The sequence below is a fragment of the Strix uralensis genome, chromosome 3 (genome assembly GCF_047716275.1).
Source record: "Strix uralensis isolate ZFMK-TIS-50842 chromosome 3, bStrUra1, whole genome shotgun sequence".
Classification (NCBI taxonomy): domain Eukaryota; kingdom Metazoa; phylum Chordata; class Aves; order Strigiformes; family Strigidae; genus Strix; species Strix uralensis.
The window spans coordinates 53,166,746-53,194,114 of NC_133974.1; the positions used below are offsets into that span (position 1 = coordinate 53,166,746).

Consider the following 27,369-nt stretch of genomic DNA (forward strand, 5'->3'; position numbering starts at 1 on the left):
TGTTTTAAATAAGGGCTGAAGAGCAGTAATGAAGCTAAAGGCCTGCTATAAAAAAAATACTGTAGCGTTCCATGGTACTGACAGCACACACGTAGTCATGCATTTAGCTCTCCTTTTGTGGACTATTGCTGCAACACGCTGAAGGTGTTAGGGGCTGAGCTGTAAGGAAATGGAACTCCAGAGATTTCAGATCTGAGAGTCCTCTAATTGAAGACAGTGTCTTTATGCAAGACAGGCTAAGGAAAACTTGTGTTACCCAACAGTTACCATTCCTCCCTTGTTCCCAGCAATAATAAAAGCTGACGCAATGTATAAGGTTGCCTTACAAAAGGCAAATATATTTAATAGTGTATATACAAATTAGCTGTTTGATAATGCTATACAAGGCAGGAATATCTTTAAAGAAACCCTGAGCAAAAAGGAGGATGTAAATTTTATTTTACACTTATTGCAACATTATTTCTGGTATTTGTTTGCTATATCAACTAATAAAGGAATATGTTAAAAACAGATGTTAAAATAAAACTGGGCATTCTTTCCATTTGCAGCTTATTTAAAAAGAGTTCTGCCCCATCAGCTTCAGAAAAGGATGTTTAACATGGTAGAAAACAAGCCGAGCCTGAGTTACCCAAGACAACCAATTCCTTTAGCAGAAAGAGTGTCTTCTGTCATCAAAAAGAGCCATCTGGAAGAGCGTTGGCTCCCTGCCAAGAACAACCCTTTAACAACTGCTTGTCGTGCACTTTAAGTAATAACGTTCATAACGGCACAACCTGGAGTGTTGGTAGAGGTCCTACTGGAGGAGCAACGTATTCCTCCTCCCTCAGTAACCGCAAAAGGATGTTCTTCTTATTCTTTGGCCAGTTATAAATGTGAGTGTTCTGCAGCCAGGTAGGCACGTGTTCCTGAAAAACAAGAAAAACAAAAAGTGAATTCTCATAAATCCTCCTGAATCTGTACCAGAACCTTGCAGATTCCATCAGACCCTGCCAGGCAAAATTTCATTTTGTCTGTTCTAGGCACTTCCCGTAACAACAAGAAATTTTAATTTGGCTTCAAAATTGTATTTGGGTTCCTAAATAAATGAACTTCGTATGATCTCACAGCTTGCCTGTCTCCCTTTCTTTTCTGCCATCACATTGGCTAATTTCACCATGTTTCAAAGGGTGTCTGATCTCAATGACAGGCACCTAAAGGCTTGTGAAAATAAACATTGAGAAGGGAGATATTACAGTGCCCCTACCAGGGAAAGACTGCCACCTTAGTAGCTGCTGAAGGATCCACACAACATGTTCAACCTTGAGATGAGAAACAATAGGGAAAGAGCAGGACCCCGGGAGAGTGTTTCTCACCCTGGTAGCCTTCTCCCCGCTCCCCTTGCACCTTCCTTCACCAAGCATGGCATCCTCTGGCCACCTCCTGAGCAGGAGGTTGAGGCTGATGCTGAGTTTGAGAAGAGGCTAATGCATTTCCAGATTAGCAGGGTCACATCTCCACCACTCCTTGCATCCTGGGAAATATGCAGCCTTTCAGAGGGGTTGGCTAATGCCCATTAACATAATGAAGCTGAGATCAGCATGGCCCTGGACAGTGACAGCAGGCTGATGGAGAGGAGCCTGCTCAGACCTCCATGTTCCCATGTCTCCACAGCCTTGAGAGGTTTCCATATGGACAGCCTGGATGTGTAGGGGTGAAGGGCTATTATCATACCATGGATTAAAAGAGGTTCAAAGACTGATCCCTGACCAAAACCAGCTTATGTCCACTGTGGAGATTTCTGTTTGGAGGGCTGTTGTTGGGAACACCAGAACACAGCCAAATTGAGACAGCAGGTAAGCAACATGAGCAGTCAAGACATCCAGCACTTTCTCCCTGGACCTCTCATTTAGCAGGGCAGTATTTTCCCAAGGTGGCCCCTGTTAGGAGCAGCACAGTCCCTGTCAAGCCAGTGGAGCTAGCTCCAAGAGGACAGAGCAAAAGGCTGCTGGTGTGCACCAGCTCTCTGGCGTCTTGCCAGGGGATGCCCTGGCATGGGCAGCACATGTCCTGCCTGCCAGCAAACAAGCTAGCTGCAGTCCAAATCTTTCAATCCCAAGCCTCATGCTTCTCAAATTGGCTGTCTTTTCCTTGGCCTGTACAGCTGTAGGAATGAGGCTGCATTGTTTCCACTGCCCATGGAGCGGTTTATATTAATTGATGCAACCACTTTGTTATATCTATAGGATTTATGTATAAGAAGGAGGTAAGTCACACTGGTACCTACAGACCTATTAGTCTGACCTCACCTAGGCTTCTGAACAAGCAGCCTGGTGAGTGGCAGAGGTGTCTATCAAGCCTGGCCTCTTTCTGCAGTGGCTGAGAAAGTATAGGCTTTGGTCAATGGTCTCCCCAAAGTGGAGGTTTTACAATGTTGCTGTTCCAGGTGGACACCTCACTGCCCAACAAGGGGCAGTGTTCCGGCAGTTCTCCCTTTGGTAGAAGCGTGAATAAGATTTCTTGCCTCCACCTGCAAGTCTGTTTCACAGGAATGGATTTTAATCTTTGTGAACTTTACTCCTTTGACAAAGCTGTTTGAAATTGGCCAAGAAATTAAAATGTTACTAGGACAAAGAAAGATAACTATGTTTGCATGCACATGAGCACACTTATTACATAAGATTTGTTCCTTTACTAAATCTGGTTAAGAGCTATAGAAGGAAATTCAATGAAATACATCAAGGGTTTACCAAATGAGCCCTCTCTCTGTCTTTGATAAGAAACTACATTTTTTGGAGGAAGGAAATGCAGTAGACATATTTGGTTTGGACTTCAGTAAAGCATTTGATACAGGTCCACATGGGAAATCATTAGTTAAGCTTGAAAAGATCAAAATTAGTGTGAGAAATGTATAGTAGGTAAGAAATCAGCAAGTGGCGATATAATGAGAGAGGCACTATACATCCAGAGACAGGCTCTGTGCCTTTCTTCCAGAACTGCTCCTGTGGCCAATTTCATTTAATATCCTTCATAATGAACTCAGTGCAAAAAGCACCTCCATGATAATCAACTCTGGGAATAATTTTAACTTGAGGGAGGTGTGTGGGGGTAAAAGGGTAACTATAGCTGCTATTTTGATCCAGAAGGTGAGCAGAGAAAGTAAGAAGGGGGCTTTTCCTTGTCCCATGACACCAGCTGTCATTGCGGGTGGGAGTAATGGGAAAATGATTACTGCCCATTTAATTTTTTGTATTCAGCTGTGTATCTGTAAGCTGAGAGGAAATTCTCTTTACACCATAGAGAGAGTATTTGATAACTGAGGATCAAAGTGGTAGGAAGAGGGCAGAACACGTTAGTGTGGAAGGCAGGGCTGTGCATTCAGGGATGTGTCAGCGGAGCATGGTTTGAGCTCTCCTGCCTTCCCTGGCACCAACCCTGCTCACCTCACCCCTCTGGCTGCCTCTGCTCTGACAGAGGGAGCCTCCAGCATGGGGCAATCATGGCTTAATGCTTTGGTCAGTGGATGACCGGATCAGGACGACAAATTACTGTGGATTGGCTTGATGCAATCCTTTAGCAGTATACAATAGGAAGCTGGAAATGCCAGTTCCACCTTAACTCTGTGTTGTGCTTTTTCTCCTCATTATTCAGTTTCCTAATGAACAATCTTTGGATCACATAGATCCCTTCCTGTTGGAGGTCGACTAACTTTCACATACCAGCAGTGCTTTATGATGTGCTTTGTATGAGATTAACTCATCTAATAGCCATGTCCCCAGATGAAACCTTCCAAGCCTTGCTTTCCTGCTCTTTTCCTCTGCCAGCTACAGTAGTACTTGAACATGTAAAGGACAGTATAAAAAAGACAAAATGAAAGTAATTTGCCTGCCAACATCATCCAATTGTACATATATGTGGCATTTTTCAGGTACCTCACTTCCTCTGACTGCTCTCAGACTTCATTACTGCAACTGGTGCTCTCCTTCCACCCATGATGTCCTCAGTTATATGATCATTAACCAGTTAGATGAAGGTAGATGACGTACCAAAGAAATGTGTGGAGAAAGAGAGCAAAGCTTAACAGCAACAGAAAATGTTGATCGGCGTAATTTAGATGAGAAAGGCACCTCTCGAAATACTGAAGGGTGACGTGGACTACAGAGGATGGGCAGGAAGGCTGCCTGGAGCCTGATGCTTTGATAGGAGCAGCTGAATAAACCAGCCCTGGAAATTCCTTATAGATCACTGTCTGAGAGAACCACTGCTATATGCTAAATAGTCCTCTGATACATAAAGTTCAGCCAAAATTAATGTAAGTTTATTGTTCTTGTGTCTGCCTCAAAGCCCAAAGGCAGCTATAGTGCCTGCTGGGTCACTTCTCTCTGCAACGCTTAAGGTGCCAAGTGGTTGCAGACTGTATGGTCTGTTCATGTGGCAGTCACTCAAGGAGCCCGCAGTGTTAGAAGCAGTACTACCCTTTCCCCCCAGAACACGCTGCAAAGACTGACTGAAAATGCTGACCGGTACCCTGCCTTTGGTCTGCCCAATTCCCACCAGCGCTGTCTCCCAGCTTTTCACACTTAAGGCAAGTACCAGACTGAGATTATTCAGGAAGGAAGCTGAATGACATGAAATACCAGAGGTACTGTTCATTTCAAAGGACCTCACATATTTTGCAAACCCAGGGACATATTTTAAAATTTCTGAGCTTATATTAAATTGGTGCCTAAATAAAGAACTTCATAACACTACATTCCACAAGTGCAGTGGGAATTCACAGACCTACAATCATTTTGACTCATATTCCAAAATTTGGGCATCCAAAGAAATACAAAGAATCCTTCCATACTTTTCAAAAATGCAGCTGTATCTAGGGTTACCCAACAGTGCACAGAGCAATTAGTGGTGAAAAGTGAACACGAATACAATACATCCGTTCTACGTTTGGGGAAGGACGCAATTTCTCAACTATAACTGAAGCTGTCTAACTTTTCTGGCCTTGTAAAAATCCAAGAGATTCTCTCAGAGTGAGGAAGAAGAGACGGGAATCTGTTGCACTGCTTATTTCTTATTCTCAAATGAATCTTCAAAACCAGTAAGGAGGGCAGATGAAATTGCAAGTCCTAAAAAAACTTATAGTTTGCCTTTGATGGGCCCATCAAAGTTCAAGCAACAGCCTAGTACTTTAATATTTATTATCCTCTTTATTTTTATATTCTCAACCCACCCTCTTCCAGATCCTCACTTCACATCAGTCATAAATCTCTCCCATCTCACTCATCAGCATTACATCTGGACAAAATTATAAAAGGGTTAATATAAAAAGCATGCTTGCTGGATAGATTGTCTCTCTCCATTTAAATTCTTTCAATGCTCAAGACAATTTGAGTTTTAGTTGTACATTCATCATCAGAAATACATTTATGTGCTGATTTATATTGTGGATGAAATGTTCTTTATTTGTATGTACATAAGGCTATAAACTTTTCATGTAAAATGTAGCTTTGGAATATTACTAGTGGGATATTAAGAACCAAGAAATTGAGGGTTTGGGTTTTAAGATTTCATCTGGTGCACTGTGATCAAAATAATATGTGCTTAATCATGCGACAAGTATATATGCATGTTACCTTTTTGGCATTGGGAAAAAGCACAGGGATGAATCTGAAGTTCATACTTCCTTGTTGTATAAACTCAATCTGCATCTAGAATAGAACAAATTGCCAGATTTATTGTAACGACATGTTAATTTTTCTTTGCATGCATCTGAATCCTATGTGTAAAAACATTTGTTGCTTACTTAAACTGCTCTTCTGTTAAGTGATTTGATCTATTGCTGGTAGACTCAGTATCGTTTTGTTTGGCCACTTAATCTGATTCTTCATTACTACAGAAATGATACAGGAGAGATCTGTCAACGTTTCTTGAGCATTTAGTTCTGTGGTGTGAAATAATTGTGGGTTTAGCTGCAGTTGCAATCCATCTAGAACCAATGAAGCTTGACTTGACTAAGGCCCCTGTTCTGTCTCCAACAGAGTGAAAGATTTCAGCTGGAGGCCAGCTCTGTGTCCAGGCTAGGACCCAGCCTTTTCCCCATGTGCCAGCTCCGTGCCTGAGCTGGGACCCAGCCTGTTCTCCGTGTCACCAGACAGAGGCATCCCAGGAGTGGTAAGGACAGCAAAGTACTGCTGAGAGCTCATCTGTTGGTGACAGTTTCTGAGAAGTTTGACTGCGGGGTCAAACTGGGGAATCAGATGGGTTATAGGCTGAGAAAGGCAGCAAACCACTAACTGAGGGAGAAAGGATGAGTTTCATGGCTCTGTGGGCTCTTCTGGGCTAAATGTCCATCCTGTGACACACTGCAGAGATAGGCATCTGTGACTGCCGCTGGTCCCCTGCCACCCTGCACCCCCCAGGAGCCCCGCTTTGCAGCTCTGGCCTTCGCTTTACAATTCCATCTTTCAGTCAGCTTTACTGCTGCCCAAAGAAAGACCTCAGTTACAGGATGGCTGAAGCGATAGGGGCTGATTTATAGGGAGGAAGGTCAGGCACCGTTAGATAAGATTGTGCTCAGGGCTGTATGACAGGGCAACAACGGCTCAAGAAGGTGAAGGAGGGAAAAAAAAATTGAACAATAAAGAACATGGAGAAATAAGATGAGCACGTTTAATAGGATTTTTCTTCCTTGAACCTCTTAGCAGATGTTAATGAGCATACGGAGCTGATGAGAGGGAGGATTAATGAATTCCAAAGGGGGGTGTTTAACTGTGGGGATTAGGGAAAACAAAGCAAAGAACCTGCCATTTGGAAACAGATTTGTCTTTTGAGAAGAAGAGACAGAGTCTTTGTAAAACAGCAAATGCATGTCCTTGCTTACCATCCTGTGGATGTATTTAGTATGTAAGCCATGTTCATCCCTGTCCAGCTGGGATTCAGCCCCTTCCACATCCTGTTTGTATTTTGGACTGATTGCTATGATTATCATCACCGTCTTCTGTTAGGGAGAAAAGCACTTTTATGAAATTGGGAAATGCAGCGTGTTTGGTAGAGGCAGATCGGAAATCTGCCAGTTTGTGTTTTAAGTGATCTTTATGTTCTTGGCAAACATGAGAGGATCTCATTCATTCTGGCAGGAAATACAGGAGAACTCGTACACTCATTCTCCTCATTATTTCTCGAGATCTCATAATATAGAAAATCTAAATGTCAAGAGATATATTAGCAACTACCAGTTCACAGTTGGAATCCCTGTAATAAAAAGCTACTTTTTATCAGTGTAGAGTGTCTATGTACATACACAGAAAAGTTTTATCTTCAAATTCAGACCTAAATGTTTTCCAACAGCTTATGCAAAAGTGCATCTATTTAACCATCTATGGCTTTTTATACATAAAGCCACCGAAGGCTTTATGTTGTCTGTGGAAGTTGTCTATGGAAGCTACTTCTAGGGCTCCTGGCAACAGAAATGACAACTCTTCTTGCTCATCTCAGTGGTGAAGTGTGCAGAGAGGTGGCTGTGCAGAGGGGTGGGCTGTTGTGTACAGCCTGGGCAGGTTTAGGAGTACCTAGCAGCTCTGTCCCACCTTGTTGCAGTGGGCCAAAGGCAATGCTACTCACCTTGTCAGGACAGCCCGGATCCGGCCTGTGACCTGTTTAATCCCAGGTCTCCACTGATCTCAGGTTTCCTCAGAGGGGCCATCCTTCGTATCTGGGAAACATGTCTCCTCCTTAACGGTGGGCCAGTGAAGAGGCTCAGCAGATGAAAGCCTCCTACTTGTGTTTACCTAGGGCCTGTCTTTCATCCCCGCCACATCAGGCTGTGTAAGACTTCCAAGTCTGTGGCTCATAGTCAGCCTGGCACCTAATTAACTCCTTCCTCCTGTGCAATATCAAGGGAATTTGCCCCACCACAGGGTCAAATACGGTAAGGAGCCATTATCCCTTATACTGACTTAACATACTCCAGAATGACTTTTGCTTGTGCCTGACATGCATGTAAGCACTTACAGATGTTGAGGGTTTGCAGAGACATGCCTGGTTGCACACATCCCCCTGCCTGGGTCCAAGCAGTCCCTTCTTCCTCACACTTGTAATGGTTTTGAAGTTAGAAACTGCCTCTACAGTCAATGGAGGAAAACAAACATTTCTGGGGCAGGCAGAGAAGGGTCCGCATGTGGAGGCAGGGAATTGATCTCTGGACATACTGGTTTCTCCTACTGACTGTGCAGGAGTCCCAAAGGAGATCTGCCAGTTTGTATTTTAAGTGATAATGATGTTCTTGGCAAAAGGAAATTCACCCTGGCTTCTAGTTTCAGTACCTCCATTACACATGGCGAGCCCAAGCCTAATTTGTCCTGATGAAAGCCCCAAAAGGCACGACTGCATTGCCGCAGCAGAGGCCCTGAGCTGGCTCTGCATGCAGTGGTACCATGCCTGTGTGGTAGTACACTTGAGCTAAGGTGTCCTGCTGGACAGCTATAGGAAACCTGGGTAGTGCTCTCCCAGATGGCTGAGCTTCCTTGCTCAGGTGGGGGAGAGCCCACCACTTTGTCATCCTGTTCCTGAGCCATGGAGATCTGTCCAGAGTGAGTCAGAGGCTTGGTGGCTACCCAGCAAGGCATGAATTAAAGAAAGCCACCCCATGTGTTGAGTGACAGAATCGCCGGTTTGTCTCCAGCTGTGCCAGCAAAATGGCTTGATCCTAAAGGAGATGCGTACTCACTGCTCAGTTGAACTTCAGACGAAGTTTTTGCTGCAGGGGACTGCACTGGCAGCAAAATCTTTATTCTACTTCTTAGATAGATACAAAGTGATGAGAGCAAATCTATCATTCGACTAATAGAATACCAATTCCCAGTTTACATATAGGGTGGTTTACCCAGAAGAACCCTTCTGTGTTTTAGATAGCAATGTAAAAGCTACAAGTGAGAAGCAGGATGAACATTAGCCACTACTATGCAGCCTGGGATGAAATACATATATCATTTTAACAAAGCATAGCTAAAAACCACTACTTGAAAATGAGATGGAGGAACAACTTGTCCAATGGCAGCTTCAGGCTGAATGTAACAGCCAGCATTGGAATTTGGCAGGAATGCCAGGATTAGCACTTCATTTCTTAAAGAAAGAGCTTTGGGACCATGAGATACAGAAGTGAATGAGATCTGCCTATGCTCTCTCTCAAGGCCTCTGCCATTTCTGCAGGGGCAAGGAAGGGGTCTTGCATTTTGTTTCTGCTCCTGTTGCTATTAGAATAATTCAACCATTTTCCTCAGGTCACCTCTGCCATGAACAAGGTTAAATTGCCTTTACATACATCACCTAGGTAGCGCTCCATCCACTTAATGATGTCAATACCTCGTACCGAGTCCTCAAATATATCAATCTGCAAGAGAATGAAAGTCTGTGATGAGCAACACTGTTTTCAGCACAAATCCAAAACATAGCCCCATACTAGCTACTGTGAAGAAAATTAACTCTATCCCTGCCAAAACCAGCACAGAGGGTATATACTGAGTGTCAATTTTTAGCTTCATATTGAACTAAATTTCCAGGGTGTGTGGTGGGAAGTCAGCCAGGTCACTTATACCGGATGCAGTAACCTAGACTTCAGCGACAGCAGAGAGGTGGAGGACTTCACAGGACTGAATATAACCAACACCACTCACTTCTCTGCATGCTCAGTAAACCCAGAAACTGGCAATCAATGACTGTGATCAATGGAGTACGTATTAACTTCTCCAAGCTTTTGATAGAAGAGTTATGTTCTTCTCTCAAGTCTTTCCTTTTTTGAAAGTAGAGAACGTACTTGTTGCCCTGGTTTGGGGCCACTTTGTCATATTTATTATTCTGCAGCAGGGTCCAACAATCGCCTGTCCAGCAAAGGTGCTATTAATGAGCCTTCTACTCCATACCTCTGTGGTGTCCAAAGCCTTCTTATGAATTGGTCATAGTACAGAACTGCAGGAGAGAAGTATAACTGCAGTCTCTGGAAAAAATCTTTGATTCATGAAAATAAATAAGCATGTGCAAAGCCCCCCACCAAGCCTCATTCAGTTTAATGATAGCCACTTGCTTAAATGCTTTCCTGAACTGAAGCCAAAGAGTGAAGGTTGAGGGGTCAGATAGCATATGCACTTGAAATAAGAAAATATGAATCAAGATTTTGATGAACACTGAATCCTAGAGCCTCTGTGGATGGTTCCCTTAGAGAGGGCTGTTATGACGAAGCAAACTCACAGAAGTTAAATGAAAATCTGGATAGTTTATGGGATTAGACAGTCGGACACAGACCTTTTCAGTCCAGTGATTTTAGAATCCCTTTTAAAAGTATAACAAAGCAAATGAAACCATGAGATGGGCTGTTTCATTAAGCTGTGTGAAATACACTGATTTTAGATCATTTTTTAGCAGAAAGGTTCTTCACATCTGAAGAAACAACGATATAATAGCATTGCAGAAAAAAATCTGGGATGGAATGAACATGAAAATTGACCTTTTTTAATATTGATATTACAGATCAAATATGAGAAAATGTTAATGGAATAGCTCACAAAACCTCATACTATCGCCCATCTGGTATCTGGTGTCATAAAATGAAATTTTCCAGAGTCATTATTAAAACATATTTCAAAGCATAAAATTCAGTTAAAATATGTGCAAACAAAAAGGCAAATCATTTAAGTTACAACTTTTAAAGCCAAAGCTAATTCATTCTTTTTGTATCTTCTTTAACGTACAAAATGCGACGATAAACAGAAAAACATCTAAATGGACAGTGTGTCGCCTCTGCTTTTTTAAAAAAAAGTCATTTTTCTCCCCTGGTTGAAAGTAATTTTCTCCAAAAGGAATACTTACAGCAGTTTGAAATCCATTTACAAGCAGGAAGTTCACAAATTTCATAACCTCCACTGCTGTGTCCACCGAGTAGGTTATAAAGACCTTGCCTAGGAGAGAGAGTCCATGTGAATAGGTGATATGTCAAAATACATCATTCAGAGGGTGAGATTTTCACAGCCCTCCTTTTCCACTGCACTACAGGTTCTGCCCACCTATGTCTCTTCTGATTATTTACAAAACAGATGCAAGATAGCGCATGTTGGTGTTGAACTCAACCCCCTGTACAGAAACCTTGCTCTAGGTTTAAGCTCCTCCTGCCTTGCCACTGGCAAGCGTCCCTGTGGAAGCTGCAGAGGGTAACACCGCTCTGCCGCGTGCCCTGCCCTGCTGCCAGACCCGCTGCTTCCCCAGCCCTTTGGCATATGTGGGGTTGGGCCCTCACCCAGAGCTTGTGCCACCTGCGCTGGCTGCAACCAGCAGAGCTTTTCCCCAGACCTCATGGATCTGACTGAGAGCTGGAGCAGCCCTTACGCATGCCTCACCTTACTGCAGCATTAACTCCCTGTTCAGGCAGGATGGATGGCTGATGACAGCATTGTCTTCAGCTGTCCTTGCCATCGTGGAAGGAGTTTTCTTACTAACTAAAGAATCATGGATTTGCAGGTCAGGGTAAACCAGCTGGCTAATCTAATCCAGCTGTGTGTGTATCACAAATGACACAATTTTATCCAGTAATTCCTGTATCTAGGACACACTAACTAATAAAATAGGGTCTATCCAAGCATGGCATCTGGTGTCATAACTCACTCCTACAGGCCAGAGAGATGCAACTCTGGATTTGAAAGGTGATGCTCAAAATGAAGAATAAGGGAAAAATCAAAACCTCAGGAGAGATGTGGAGGTTCTTAGCAATGGTATATCTCACCTGCTAGCCAGCATGGCATTAAGAAGGAAGCCAGTTTTCTGAAACCTGACTGTCCCGTAAGAGTTGAAGAGTGAAAGCAGTTCAGGGGCTGGTGGCTGGGGAAGCACCTCAGCCAACGCCTGTGCTGCCCTCAGCCCTCAGTGTGTCCTCCCGGCCCAAAGTCATCCCCACTCATCGGGTCAGGGAGAAACTGAGGTCAAGACTCGACCTATTTGTCTGGTTTGGGACAGGCAGAAACGCTTTATCCCTAGGGCTTTGTTTGTTATTAGTCTTCTACTGTAAGCTTCAGTGCCTCCTGCCTCAAAGGGACATCCTGTTTAGCAAGAAGTCATGAAAGCAATCTAAACGGTATTTATTTTTTGTAAACAAAATAACAAGCAATTAATGACAATTATGTTTTCAGGATTCAAGGGTATAATTCCATCCCGCCAAACACAAATGCTCACACCCTACAGATGTGATGATACTCAGTATTTTCTTTTCTTGTTGTCTTTGTGTCTTAATGTCGTTCCCCCTGCCTTGTCCCCCTCAGAGGTTTCCCACCTTAAGCTGTCAGGCTGCGCCATAAAATCTTGCACAGAACAAATTTGCTAACCACTTACGCAACTCCTCCGGCAAATTGCTGGTTCTCAGAGTTCCCTTGGCTGCAGGGTTACTGAGAGGTCTCGGGACGGCAGCTGGAGATGGAAAATTGTCAGAAGGACAACAGCATGCTTCATCTGGGCCACATGCCTTGGGGGGCAGCTGACCATTAGGTAGCTGGTTGTATAGCTGGTTTCTACAAAGAAAAGAGAGGATTTAAAAACTATTTCTTTTCAGGCAAGAGCTAGATTTTTCTTTTCTTTTAATAACACACCAAGAACTTTATCTGCATATTAGCTAGGAAAAGTTCTTGGAGAAATGCTTAGCTTGGCATTTCTACTTAGTTATTACAGCATCTTTTGAACAGATACCTTGGTGACAGTCTACCACAAGAAGCAGTTTATTGCAGAAGCAACATTAGCCACAGGAAGTAAATGCACCTCAAAGCTGAAAGCTGTTCAGTTTGCAATCAGCAGAAGCAAAGGCCATTTCTGAGCAAGAAATAATGCCGTGTCATGGATGCTGTTATGCACGTACGGGAGTAGGGTGGCACTTGGGTAACCTCTTCCCATTATCTAAAGGGTGCTTCATGGCACCCTCAGATGCTCTCAGGGTGTCCTGTGCAGCACAGGAGGCACTGCACAAGGTGGGGATTGGGAAAAATGGGGGTACAAGGGCACTCGACCTCCAGCTCTGGCACAGCTTGGAGGGTCTCCAGTTTTGGACAAAAAGTTTTACTAAAGGGAACAAAGTTAATTTCTTGACCAGCAACAGCACACCCAAGGAGCATTTCTCATGTCAGGGATTTGTGCTCCAGACCTGCAATAACCTTGCCTAGTGTCTTTGCTATTGTAACAAACGGAGAGAAAGGGATGATTTTAGGAAGCTGAGTAGTTCTTGTCCTACTATACTTTGTCCTCACAGTTTAAGTCAATAGGAAGGGGAACCTACAGAGATTTTTATGTGAGGGTGCTTTGAATCTGCTGGGTTGAATCTGTTGGACAAGTGTTAGGATTCTTTGAGAGCTTTTCCCCACAGAGCAGTGACGTTTAGTCAATCAAGCCCACTCTTTTTTTTTTCTTTGCCTTCCTTAAATGAATGATGACAGGCTGGTCACAGCATGTTTTCTGTTGTCACATTAAGATTTGGTTTATTCATTTTGGTACAGATGTTTTCTGTTACAAAATACTCTATAGGCAAATATTACCAACATATAACTGCCGTTCCTGGAATCAGCATGCAAACACCAGCCACGCAGCCGCAGGACAGACCCCGCATATTCTGGGTTTCTTTTAGCAGAAGAAAGTACCAAGAAAAGCAACATGTACCTCATCAACTGCCACAAAAAACCACCCTGTGGCTAATTTACAGATCTTCCCAAAATTTCACCTTACCTAACAAACACACCAAAAATTAGGAGTCTGTTTTAAAATTTTACTACTGCAAAGGACACCCACTATTCCTCAGTATTTTTACATTTTCATACATATCTTCAGTGCAGTCTCTGCTGCAGGTACTGCCTTATCTTGCTCTCACTTTTCTGCCACAGCACCTAACTTTTCACAGACCAGAGCAGTGCGGTATTTCAGTTGTCCACCCTCTTTTGTTCCGCCTATTCTCTCAGTTTTCTGCCGAGGCCATGTCACATAAGCGGACATTTTCAAACACAGATGCCTGTAAGTTTAGCACCTCTGAAAGTATTGTGGCACTTGAATAAAAATGGTCTGATTTCAGATGTCCTCAATACGTGAAGCTTCAATTTGTCTTCAGGTAGCTGAGTCTGGAGAAAACCCTGCATGGATAGTATCTCCCATCTGTTAATGACATACTTTTAAGGAGGGAGATACAAGGTCTGGTAAATTAATATTTGAAAACCATTCAAAAAGCTGTGGATGAAAAGTGCTAGACATGTGGTGTTTTATTACCACATGAAAAATCATAGAAAAGGCTGCAAACTGCAATGTAGAGAGATACCAGTGACGGACGAGATTTTCTCCCTTTTTCTCTCACTACTGAAGAGATAAGAAGGAAATCACTGGAAGCCAATGGTTGAGGCGTCCCAGGCTGGTACAGCGTAAAGCTGAAGACCGCAGTGAGCCTCCGAATTGACCTCTGCTCTCGAGCAGGAGAGCTCTAAGGTTTCAACTGAGAGATTTTTCAACCCCTCATCCCTTTAACCTTCAAGCGTTTATCTTCCTTAATGCGTTCATTTCAGGGTGTGCTGTAACAACATATCAGGTATCCGGCTTTGAAGTTCTCTAGGGTAAGGTCAGGCCCCTGTTGGGTGTAAAATAGCAAATAAAACTACCCAGCATCTCTCATGAACCCCTGCAGCCCAGGCATGCTAACATTACAAGGCTTCAGAATTATTGGTTGAAAGCCCACAAAATCAGATCAGAGGAGCTTCCACCGTGCACAACCCATCCCCCCAAGGCATACTTACGGGAATCGAAGAGGAGCAGGGGAGGAGCATGTCCTCTGGGGTGGTCGGTCTCCGGTGCCCTTGGGAGCACGAGGGTTTGAGTAATTTGGGATGACTTGCTGGGCTGGGCGGATAACTCTCATGCAAGGTCCAGGAACAGGAGGAAGAGGTTGTGATGTATGTGCAAAATGTTGGTAAGGAGCTCTGCCATCTGGGAGGGTGAGAAAATAAAGGCAGCAGCTATCATTTCAGCCAATACATTTTTGCCTCAGTTTGCGTTTATTCCTTTCCAGGCACATCCTCCTTCATGTCGTGGGAAACTGAGCAGTTTGGTGGCGTTTGCAGGTATCTCGGTCTGAGAGAAGCCAGATCAAGGAACGTTTTACAGCCTGAAGTTTCCTATTTCCCATTCACATGTGGCTTGGTTCAGATCCCCGCCCTGGGTTGGGCTGTTGGGACAACTGACAGTTAAACATTCAGGGCTGCTTTGTCCCTGCACTTACCATGTCTCAGTGGTTTTTGGTTGTTTTTTTTTTTTTTTTTTAATTTCTTTTTGGCAATAACTTGTGAAAATGAATCATTCCAACGTTCTCATGAAAGCAGATGCAAAATCCTGGAACAAATCAGTTTGCAACACTAAGGCTAAACAGACTGTGATTATTGTAAATGAAAAGAGAAAAAAATATTCTTTTGGTTTGTTACTTCACCCTGTATGAATTTTCTGTCTAAGTGACCTTTTAAGGCCTTTCTGCTGCTCCTGTTGCCATCCAGGAGGCTGCAGGGGAAGCCCAAAGTGACAATTTTACTCAAGTAATTCTGAAAAACCTTACTGTTGTTGGCTGTGCACACGTAATGCTGTTTATTAACTAACGTACAATGGAACTGTTGGCATAAACTGAAAGAGAAAGCAATGTAAGCTGTTTGTTTCCCAAACGGGGAAAACTATATTTTTTTCCCCCCAGTCTTTCTGCTTGCAGTTTTCATTAGGCAGCAGCTCTGTGCACTTTCAAGCTGCTGTGCACAGATCAAAGTCCAGCCTGGCAGGGCTTATTAGCGCTGCATGATTATGGTGTTATGAGCTGGCTCTGAAAGCTGCAGTACTGAAACACTCTTTTTTTCCCCCTAGACTGTTTTTTAAAATCCTTTTAGCTATTTTGGGTCATGCTTTCCTTTTCCTAGCAGCCATGAGGACTAAAATTGTTTTAAAAAGGGGAGGGAAAAAAAAGAAAGAAAACAAAGCTTTGATGAAACAGTCCAATTCCAGGAGCCAATACTTTAAAAAAACCCAACCAACCCCACAGTTGCAAAGAGATTCCTGATGAAATTGTGAGTCAGTAATATCGTATTTAGTTAGATTGTTTTAGGAGATTTTCATGATGCCCCTCTTAACTATTTGCAACAGGACAGAGTGAAAGGGCTGGGAGAACAAAATTGAAAGTAAATATGGTCTTCTCACGGGTTCCTCATGACCAGCTCTAGGGAAGGTGGCAGGGGTCTGTGAGATTCTGTTTGGTTTACAGGTTTTTTAGGCCAATGCTTTACCAGCTTCCTTTGGATCTGTCTGACACCACAGTATTTTAATGGGTGCAACCACTCCCTTCCAGAAGCACAGCATGGCCAAGCTTGTGTGCCCGCACGCACCAACAGCTCTCATATATAAATATCTCAAATAATGGTCCTTGGGCACATAGCATTGCTGTGAGGATTTCTTTGACTTCAGAAGCAGTTTTTCTGTAGTATCTCAAATAGCAGGTGTCCGGAGCCAGCTTAGAGCCCACGGGCACAATTGCTATACCCTGGGAGAGGCGTGTTGCAACACACAAACTGCAGAGCTTTGTTGTGGGTTGCCACTGCCCAACAATTATCTGAAATGCAAGGAGCTGTCAGGAGGTGATTTACTCTGTACCGGGCATGTGAGAAACAGGAGTACAGTTGCCAGCTTCTTGGTCCTGACCAAATCTGCTTCAGCCATCTGAGTTTATTTTATTCTTTTTGCCCTCTGGATATGGTTGAAATGGTAGTGATTTTTCTAAAGAAATCCTCTCAAGAGTTCCTCCTTTAAAACAAAATGGCCTTATTCAGTAAATGTCCTACTTCTCACTATGCCCCTGTTTGGAGAAGTAAATGGAGGTAAATAGTCACGGGTGTTGTGCAATCAGCTCTTTGTCTGCTTAAAGCTGAACTGAAAAGAGAAGGTAAGGAAAGAAAACCAGAGGATGTTTTGCAAATGTTCAGCTGTAGACATTGATGAAACTCCATCTGCAGTCCTTTACAAAGTCCCAAGATCAGAGGTGAAAACTGAGGCTCTGATACCCTCTCTCTTTCATATACCTAATTATAGCACATTGCTGGAATGACAGAACTCCTTAAACAGATGTAATATAAATGCTGTAGAGTCAACAGAAGGTTAAAAAAAAAAAAAGGGTTATCAGAAGAGGCCTACAGCTTTTTATTACAAAGCCAGCCCAAAATGGGTCAGGGTCTCATGAGTCTAATGTAATATAAATTATATTAAAACAATGATATTGCTGTTGAATGTTCAAAGCTCACTTCATAACAGATAAAAATCTCAGAGACTGAAAAGGAATACTAATTAATAGCAGGCTGTAAACTGCGTTGTAGTCTCCAAGAGCCAAAACACCCATATTGACGGAGTCACATCAGCGTTCAGTGATACAATCACCAGCAGCTGAAAGGGCTCCATTTTCAGTAATGAGCTTTCATTTTAGCTGACAACAGAAAAAAAAAAGAGGATGATGGATGTCACGCTCTTTTCACATAGAAATAAAACACATGGGTGAGTTTGGTCATAACTCTGGAAGATACTATTTACAGAGATCAAGGGTAACCTCCCATTCTGATTCTGGCAGGAAATTCTCAACTTTGGGGATCCAAGTGGGAGCAAGGAAATCTATGAAAACAACAGGAATTAAGTCGGTATAGGAGGCTGCTGAATGACTGATGCAAGGAGGAAGGAAATGACTAGAATATGAAATAACAGCAGAGAGAAGTTTGTGTATGCTCAGCATGACCGACAAAGGCTAGTTTCCAGGCAAAATCATTAGCCTTCATTTGATGAGTAACTGTGAGTTCTTTAACTTTTTCTCTGGCTCAGAGATTCCACATCAGAGAGTCCAACTGTATAACCTGAAAATCTGGAAATATAAAATGGACTGCAAATAGATGTTTTAAAAGGTTAATAAATTGCATGTCATGCATCGCCATTAAGTACAGTAGGAAAACACCAGCTTGGTGAATGGTGGCTGTGATACACCCGGAAAACCTCCCCTGGGGTGAGCGGTGCTACTCACATGGGCCCTGGGGATGCTGCTCTGCTGGGCAGCGGTGCCTAAAGCAGCCGTGGGGTTGCAAGGATGTGTTGGGATGGGGTAAGTGCTGGCACATAGGGCACTGCTGATGCTCAGGTCCAAAAAACTCTCTGGAGATCAATGGTCCTGGGAGGTCCTGGGGGTTCAGGACAGACACCAACGGCAAGGGGGGCTCCAGGTGCCTGATGCCCATGATGTCTCGTGACTGGGAGTTGTACCCCGTGTCCACGGTCCCCAGCTCTGCTGGGGGTCTGTTTCCTGAGGGTTGCTGTGACCATGAATTCCCTTGACTGCTCTCCTCCAGCAAGTCCTCAGAAGCATCAGACAAGCTCTGCTCTGATTTACTGGAGTTGTGCCCAGTGTCTGCTGAAAGCTGTGATCTTGGCTGCATGCCTGGTTTGTCCATAGCTACAAGATGCATCTTGGAGGGAACTACTCCAGCTATTGATTCACCGGGGGAACTGAAGCGTCCATCTCCATCAGGATCAGTATATTTTGACCACAAGCTGCTGTCCAGCTCCATGGACGGTGCTGACTGATGATGTGCTGGTGCTCTGCAGGGGCATGATGGATTGGCCACAGGCTGAGACGTTCGAGCAACACACGATCTTTGGGACTCCTCATTCTCTATATCCTCTCCAGAAGGCTGCAAAACCTTTTCCAAGACATGTTTGGGAAACAGGGACAATGGCATGGATTCATCCACTTCGACTGGTACGCTTCGACTCACAAAAGTGCCTGAAAAAGTGGGAGAAGAAACACTGTAGATGGACATCCATACAGTCAAATGCCTGTCATCAGTCATCACTCAGTGACTGTGAGCTGGAATACTGAAGAGCAGTATGTGTTCTTTATATTCTTTATATTTTTATGTTTTTTAAAAAGACAGGCAGAAACCAGCAAAAAAAGCTCTGGCTGAATTTTGGCAAAGCAAGAAAGTAGAGAGTTAGCTGGAGTGTGGCTAGCACAGAGTTATAATTTGGACTAACCTGACCCAGAGGCCATTTCCAAGTTTTGTAGTTGCACCAGAAACGAGAGTCAGCTGCCTTACTGCAAGGCCAGGATTTTCCAGCAAACTGGAAAACAAGAGAAAGGACTCTTGTGAACATGGTACAGTTTCACACAGGCAGTAATCCTAAAATAACTCGATCTCAGGGACTGGAAAAGCAATACCGGTTAGAGTTCTGGAAATCACATTGCGCAAAACAGACACTTTTATGGGATTTCTGGAACTTACTGTTCCTGCTGAGACTGGAGGGGAGAAAAGCACATGAACTGTCTCAGAGGTAATTTCTGCACCTGACAAAAGAGCAGGCTGCTTGGGTCTTGAGGTCTGGCTCAGGCATATGCCAGGGAATACAATCACTTGCAATTATTTCACTCTGGACCTTCTAATAATAGCTTCACACTGATGCCATGGATCTAAACTTCACCCCACACTTTGCTGAGTAATTTCAGCTCCAAAGCTTGTTTCCAAGTGTGGCTGCTTATTTTATCAAAGCACTTCATCCAGCCTATTATCACATGGCTGTTGTTATTTCAAATTATTGAAAATTAAAAGATAATTTAGAGATGTTAGTTACTGTTTGGATGATTTTGGATGATTTTTTTTTTCCCTTCCTTTGGAATTGGCAGGGGCCCAAACATCAAAATTATCACTTCCTTTTGAGGGTGCTGTCAGTAAATCTGGTCCAGCCAAGAGATCCCTGATGATGAATGTGTCTGCTCCACCTTCACTCAGAATGACAGCAGCAGTGATGGGTGAATGCTGAGTGGGTTCAGGAAGTGCAGCCATCTTCATCCTCTTATCAGGGGTGCATATCAGCTTGTTCCCAGGAAATTTTATCTGTTACCTTGGAGTATAAAGAAACAAGCCTTGTGCTCATAATTTCCGCAGCCATTTTCCTTCTATCACATTGCAGAAGCTAAAATCCCAGGTAGGAGAGTAGTCAGAGAAGAATGGACTAACCACTCAAGCAACAGGAATGAGAACGTTTGGCAACGGAATCTGGCTTGAAAGCCTAGTAAAGAAAGTCAAAATGACAACATGTTTGAAGAGCTTTTAGTGATCCAAGGATTTTGCCCAACTTCAGTCACAGTAGCTTGAACAGAAAGGTCAAATGAAGAACATATTCAAATGACCACAGTATTAAAAACAGTTGAACAGGATCACAGAGAGGTGTAAGGCAGTGTGCCAACCTTTACCCTGGCTCCCACAGCGATTCTGTAAAAGCAAAGGATGTAGCCCGTGCTATAGGGCAAGAGTGAGGCTTTACATTCATGCTGATCAGATCAAATGACATGTATTTCCCCCTGAAAGTACCTCTGGCATAGATAATTCTGGGTGTAACATTTTCTGGGAAGTAGGATAAAAACCGTGCTCTGCTGCTGGGCTGCAATGTAAATATTCCTCCTCTGTGTAACTTAAAACCCATCTATGCAGAAGATTTACCATATATTCATACATATCCTATGTTATAATAAGTACGTCCACAGGGAGAGTTATCCTGGGATAATTACAGTGGGATAATTATGCTGGTAAATTTTCCCATGTAGGCAAGTCCTCAGAGCAGCTATTAGTTGCACCAACACAGTGAACACACTGCTGCTCTGACAGCTGCAGCCCCTGCGTGACAGAGCTGGGTCTGGTGCCAAACCAGCTCCTTCCCATACAAGCACCCGGGCTTGAAATCCTGACAGGCAGCTCACCACCATCACACATCTCTCCCTGTGGTTTGCATCCCTTTTCCTCTACGCCACGTCACTGACGCCGGCCCTGCTCGCTGAGTCACGGTTCTCTGACAGTCATAACCAATGTGATGGGGAAGGGAAAAGCTTGAGCTCTCATAATCAGCACAGGACCGTGACAGAGACTTGTGCTGTGCTGTCCAGCGTGGTGGTGGCAAAATGTCCTTTACCTGGGACCTTTGGTCAGATGGCAGTTTAAAGACTTAAAAAAAGAGTCCTGTGGTGGTGACTCACCAGAACAGTACAGTGCAAAGTCAGATTTACACGAATCAGGGTGTAAAGGTGCTGAGTTGTCTCCTGACAGACTTAGGGAAGCGCCTGTGAAGGTTAGGTGTCAAACTCCCTGCAAGGCATCTGCCTTTTGCTCATCTCAACAGCTTTTCAAGCCTGACCCTTGGATCATCTGGCCTCAAAGTGCCTGTTCTGACATGCTTTGACTTGTGGGTATCTCTGTCCATTTGCTTGTAAGCTGAATGACACACTCTTGAGCAGCACAAATCATATTGCAGACTCTTATTCCCCCCACTGAGCACCTCCAGTGAACTCATTCCTTGTGCAAAGTTCACAAAGCGCATGCTCAGCTGCGGGGTACTGGGGTACAGCTCCACCTCTTTAGCCACACATGTCTGAACATCCCTCCTATCAGATATAATCCTTAGCAAACACCCAAACATGGCTATTCAGAAACAAATTTGCAATGACTGGTACACTAAGACACTTCTTTGATGGTCTGTGAAGTAGATCAAAATCTGAAGTAGATCAAAAAGACTTTGAATTCAGATCCTCTATATTCAACAGCCTTTAATTTAGCACCATGACAAGAAGAACAGATTTCTGCAGAGAAACCAAGAACTCAGTGAATTAAATGGGAATCTCTCTATTGATTTCAGTAGGTTTTGGATTGGGTGTCAAATGGGATTTAAAAGTTACTGAATTCCTTTGAAGGCTATAACCTCCAAAGTTTTTGGTCTTTCTTTTTGGTTCCATTACTAACATCTGGCTATCTGTAAAACAGATCATGCACAGATTGTGTGAACCTAATGAAAGGCACAACATGGGCAAAAAAAAAATTTAGACTTTTTTTCTTCAAGTTTGTTAATTAGTGTATTTACTCTGCCTCTTGGAGGAGGGATATTAAGACTTTAACTGTATTGCAAATGATCAGCTACCAAACTCTTCCAGAATAGTTTAAAAATGTCTTTCCTATTAGTTTAGCCCACTGAAAGGATAAATGCCTCTTTCTCTCTCAAATCAACTCAATATTTAAATGACAGCCTTGTTTCCTTCCTGTGTAGCATGAGCTAAACATTATGAAAATTACTCCAAACATCAATTTGGTCAGACAGAAGAGAGACCTGATTCCATCACTTGTGTTTTTACCCACAAAAGCTTCTAGTTTTTTAAAATATGATTTTGCTTAGACCCTGCTGCAGGATAGCTGAGCTTTGATACCCATGCACAGCCCCTGTTCCCGCAGGGCCAAGGTCGGAGGCACCGAGGGACCGAGGGCTTTGGTGTTAGACACGTCATTAAAAAGGAGGAAAAGTGAATCCATCCTCCTCCCTCAGTAGCTCTGGTTGGAGAGAGAAGCTGCTACAACAGCAGAGCTCTGTCTGTAGAGATGGCCCTGAGGATAAATTAACCCCAGGACACGCTGAACACATTTTGAGCAATGCTGGCAATGGTACGCGGATGGGAATTCCCAAGAGAAATCCCCACGCTGCTGGAAATGTTACAGATGATTCAGAAACATCCTCCTCCAACAGCAGTGCTTCAGGATGTTGTTTCTGCACTGCTGAAGATCCTTCGCTTTTGGAAAAAGACCCAACGTTGAGCACATTAACCGGATATTTTATGTTGCCTCGTGCTGCAAAGTTTCATTAGGTTTCCTTTGACTTTTCTAGGTAGCTTATCCTGCAAGTATACTTATGCATACAACAGAAAAATCACTCACTTAGGTATCCTGTGTTGAAGAATTAGGGTAAAGGAATTCTTCAACATATTGAAATACCCTCAGAAACCTGTAGCCTGATCCCTTTTCTGGCACGGAGACTGCTGGAGAGTGTAGATCGTGCCCAATCTCATTTCCAAAGACAGTGCAGCTTTAAGTCAGATCATGATATTGCCAGAAAGCTTTGAGAATTTAATATCCCCCCTGCACCTATGACTATGCAGGAGATTACTGATAACCAGCTGAAGCCGTTGCATATATTCCTGCTTGTAATAAAGTGAAGAGGCCCTTCCTAAAGGGACAGAGTATCCAGGCCTGGACTGCTCTCAAAAATGTCGAGGGAACTCCTTAAACCACCCTTTCTCCTTTTCATTCCTCTGCTCATACATCCAGTTCTGCAACGTGCATTAATTCAGCAAATAACCTTCCCAGGTGGGTGCTCCGTGGCCCAAGCTCCTGGGGAGAAATCCCATCCCAGCTTCCTTGTTAGGCTTCCCAGACCTGGAGAGGTTCTTCCACTGCTCTTGCCAAGGAGCCCGGAGGAAGGCTGCCCAGCCCTCCTGCTCACAGCTGGCCACTGCTGGTGATGGCTGCTTTTGGGAAGCTGCAGGGAGAGCATAAATGAAGGAGAAAAAATTCTTCTGCAGGTCACTAGATATGGGCCTGAGCACCCAAGCTTGAAGCAAAGGCCAAATTCCCCAAAAAAATGTCTGATGGAGGCAAGGGGCTGGCCAGGGAGAGGAAGGTCATTGGGCTCAGGCTCATCTGTGCAGTTTTCTTGCAGCTGATTGTGAAATCATAGAATCATTATAGAATGGCTTGGGTTGGAAGGGACCTTAAAGGTCATCTAGTCCCAACCCCTCTGCCATGGGCAGGGACACCTGCCACTAGACCAGTTGCTCAAAGCCCCATCCAACCCAGCCTTGAACATTTCCAGGGAGGGGGGGCATACACAGCTTCTCTGGGCAACCTGTTCCAGTGTCTCACCACCCTCACAGTAAAGAATTTCTTCCTTATATCTAATATAAATCTACCCTCTTTCAGTTTAAAACTGTTATGTCTTGTCCTATCACTATACTCCCTGATAAAAAGTCCCTCCCCATCCTTCCTGTAGGCCCCCTTTAAGTACTGGAAGGCTGCTACAAAGTCTCCCCAGAGCCTTCTCCAGGATGAACAACCCCAGCTCTCTCAGCCTGTCCTCATAAGGGAGGTGCTCCAGCACCCTGATCATCCTCATGGCTCTCTAGACTCACTTGAGCAGGTCCATGTTTTTCTTATGCTGGGAGCCCAGAGTTGAACACAGGACTCCAGGTAGGGCCACATGAGAGTGGAGCAGAGGGAGAGAATCACCTCCCTTGACCTGCTGGCCACACTTCTCTTGATGCAGCCCTGGATATGGTTGGCTTTCTGGGCTGTGAGAGCACATTGCTGGCTCATAGTCAGTTCTTCATCCACCAATCTGTCAGGTATTTAATCTGTTTCCCAGCATGAAGACTTGTCAGGATGCGCTGTCCCAAAACACACACTAACCATTTATCTGCTTTTGATTAGAAAACTTCCATCATGAAGAAACAGAAGAGACGCTCTGCAAAGAGAGCATAACTGCACTCCCCATCACTTCTGGAGAGGGGGAAAATATCTTTGCTCTTTTGATCAAAGTTATATTTGTCTACATTATTAAAAAAGAAAATATTAGGATGAGAAAGAAATCTCACCTTCCTTGGTGCACAACACACAAGGGAAGGGTTTTTTATTCACCAACCATGGCATTTCTGAAATGGCACGGGTACAGATTAAGGCAAAGCTGAAATCACAAGGGGTGGGAATGGGCAGGAATTTCTTGATTCCCAAATAATTTCTGTGTGCTTTGGCTGAATCCTTTAAGCTCCCTGGTGCTGCTGATATCCATCTGCAGGATGGGAGTAAGCAGATGCAGAATTTGCCAGCTGCCCTGAGGATGCATGCATTGAGACTGCAGCAAATGCTGTTGCCATGGGGTCAGATAAGTGTAAATGTGTAAGTAGACTTGTGTTAAGTGCTGCATTCTCTACAGAAACAGTAGACACAATTTGCCTCAAAAAACCCCGGAGACAAATCCTTTTAGGAAGAGCAAGTGCAAATGTGGGAACTGTTTTGGGTCTCTAACCTAAATAAACACAGCCAAGGAAATCCAAACTGCAGAGTTTCACACTTCACCATGAAGAATTTTGGCTGCTGTTATTATGGACCCTCTCCCTTAGGCACCCTTCGCAGCAAAGACTAAGGCAATGTGTCATGTACCTAGCCCAGATTTTAAGCCCTCTGGGGCAGGTAATGTTTATTTTTCCTACTTATGGCAAAAGCAGAAAAAGAATATAAAAACAACATTCCTCTTCCACACTGACTATATGGTTGCTCTTACATATTTTCTGTAGCTGTGGCATGAAAGTCTACATACACCAGGAGAACAGAAGAACATACTTCCAACCCTCCCTGAGTGGTAAACATCATGTTCCCTTTTGCAGCACTGATGTTGCTTCACTGGGCACTCCATGGTGCAAAGGCTAGCACAAACCTGATGGTTTTTGCCTCTTTAGTGTAGACTTTGATATGCATGTAATAGGAATGCTAGGCAATAAGTAGTGAGAAACTAGAAGAGCAATATCGTCAAGGAGGATCCAAACAGGCCTCTCACATATAGGCAGCACTCCCTGCCAGTTTTCTAATAGTTGTGAAATATGAAAATGTCTGCAATGATCTTAGGTATCCTTAAAAATATATTTGTTTTCCAGAGATTACTTCCCACCCATTTCTGATGCTGATAAAACTCCCATAGGCACTGAATAACCCCCAAACTGGGATATCCCACGGCCCTGGGACATCTAAAAATCCTGGCACAAAATTGGGGCTGAGTGGGGTTGGGCAGGGGGGACCACCCTGAGAGGTATAAATCTCCCCAGCCTGCTTTCCTATAGATTCGTGCCTTACACTGGAGCCTCCAGTTCCTAATAAGGGAGAACCTCCGGTATTTCGCAGGGCTGACGTATCCCTCATCCCAAACCACTCTCCTGGCTCCACAGCACGAGGGCTGTGGGGTGTGTGGGTGGTGGGAGGGCGCAGGGAAGCCTGGGGGACTGATGCATCTCCCTCAGCTGGCGTGAGAAAAGCGTAGCTCACTTGCTTCCATGAAACGTGCATAAATGTATATATATTTCAGACGTGTACCCTCTGCCAAACTTCAAAAGCCACTGCTGGGGGTGGAGGGCATTGACAGACACGAACACCATAATTGCACATGCCTTGTTTCCTGCCTTAGAAAGACAAAAAGAAAACCCAACCCCATTAAAAAAAAAAAAAAGCATGCTTCAAGACATTGTTGGTGCTCAGCAAGAGCAAGCCCGACCTCAGAGGCTGACGGCATCGCAGGCAGCAGCACAATCGGCAGATGCTTGCCAGCAGCCAGCGGCATTGGTGAGCCGGTGGTTGCAGGGCATCACTGCCTGCCTGAGGCAGCATGGACATGGCCAGGCCAGGTCTTGAACCCGCCTGGGGCTTCCAGGAAATGAGAATTTCTGGTCTGGTGGTCACTGGTGGCGGTCAAGGACCAGTAAGCCCAGATCTGCTGTTCTCTTTGCCCAGCCAATGCTAGCCCTACAAAACCTGCATCCTGAAACAGTTACTGTGTGAAATGGGAGCAGGTTTATATGGCTGATTTTATTCTAATTAAATACTACCAACTAGCTCCCACTGTTTCCATACCAACGTCATGGAGAATGGTGTAGGATCTTGTTTTCTTCACGTTTTCCAGCCACCTCTCCCTCGCCAGGTCTGTGGACCTGTCCTAGGGAGCCTTTTCCTTGAGGAAAGGGAGAGGAGAGGAGAGGAGAGGAGAGGAGAGGAGAGGAGAGGAGAGGAGAGGAGAGGAGAGGAGAGGAGAGGAGAGGAGAGGAGAGGAGAGGAGAGGAGAGGAGAGGAGAGGAGAGGAGAGGAGAGGAGAGGAGAGGAGAGGAGAGGAGAGGAGAGGAGAGGAGAGGAGAGGAGAGGAGAGGAGAGGAGAGGAGAGGAGAGGAGAGCCATTGGCCAACAAACCACCTTGAGCTCACACAGCCGTGCAGGGCGGGAGTGGGATCAGGCCTGGCTGCCAGGCATTGCCAGGCATCTACGTAAATAGGCAGGACAACATTTCGACACCAGGCGTGTCTGTTCCCAGTGTTTACCCCCAAATCCTCACGATTTAAAAAAAAAAAAAAAACCAACAAAACTGCAGTGAAATGGCTGAAACATGTTGTAACCATCTGTGAAACTCAGGCTATCATTACATGAGAGAGGGGGAGAAAGGGAGTGAGACAGCAATTTGAGGGAAAATAAACCCCCACCGAGAGCCAGAAGTGGGTCAACAGCTAATTACAAACAGCGACCGAGAAAGGCAGCATCTCTAACACTTCTTACCTTGCGGGCGAGGGAGGCTTGAGCTGGGCTGGCCGAGGAAAGCGAGAGGGCTGGCGTGCCTCCTGCGCACCCCGTCGCTCTCTTGGCGTGCCTGGGTCTCCTTCCTTGGCCGGCTGGGTGGATATTTTTCTTCCTTTTACGACACCCTCCCTGCCTCTCCCAGGTAAGC

General features: G+C 44.4%; 1 protein-coding gene across 7 annotated transcripts; it reads right to left on the reverse strand.

Annotated features, from left to right (window-relative positions):
* Positions 1 to 312: 312 nt before the first annotated feature.
* On the reverse strand, positions 313 to 27,369 carry TRAF3IP2 (TRAF3 interacting protein 2). 7 transcript variants are annotated; one of them, XR_012628121.1, is made up of 11 exons: positions 27,201 to 27,369; positions 19,063 to 19,149; positions 18,056 to 18,811; positions 14,766 to 14,955; positions 12,343 to 12,518; positions 10,834 to 10,922; positions 9,298 to 9,361; positions 6,854 to 6,970; positions 5,777 to 5,863; positions 5,607 to 5,681; positions 851 to 905 (listed from the first exon to the last, which is right to left on the reverse strand). XR_012628121.1 is itself a non-coding variant. In XM_074862308.1 (10 exons), the coding sequence occupies exons 2-10, from the start codon at positions 19,076 to 19,078 to the stop codon at positions 759 to 761; spliced, it is 1,635 nt and encodes a 544-aa protein (XP_074718409.1). In that variant the 5' UTR covers positions 19,079 to 19,149; positions 27,201 to 27,369; the 3' UTR covers positions 313 to 758. The 7 variants fall into 7 exon arrangements, 4 of the variants coding, with proteins under 4 accessions (XP_074718409.1, XP_074718410.1, XP_074718411.1 ...); XR_012628119.1 differs by having other exon boundaries at positions 9,293 to 9,361; XM_074862308.1 differs by lacking the exon at positions 5,777 to 5,863 and having other exon boundaries at positions 313 to 905; positions 9,293 to 9,361.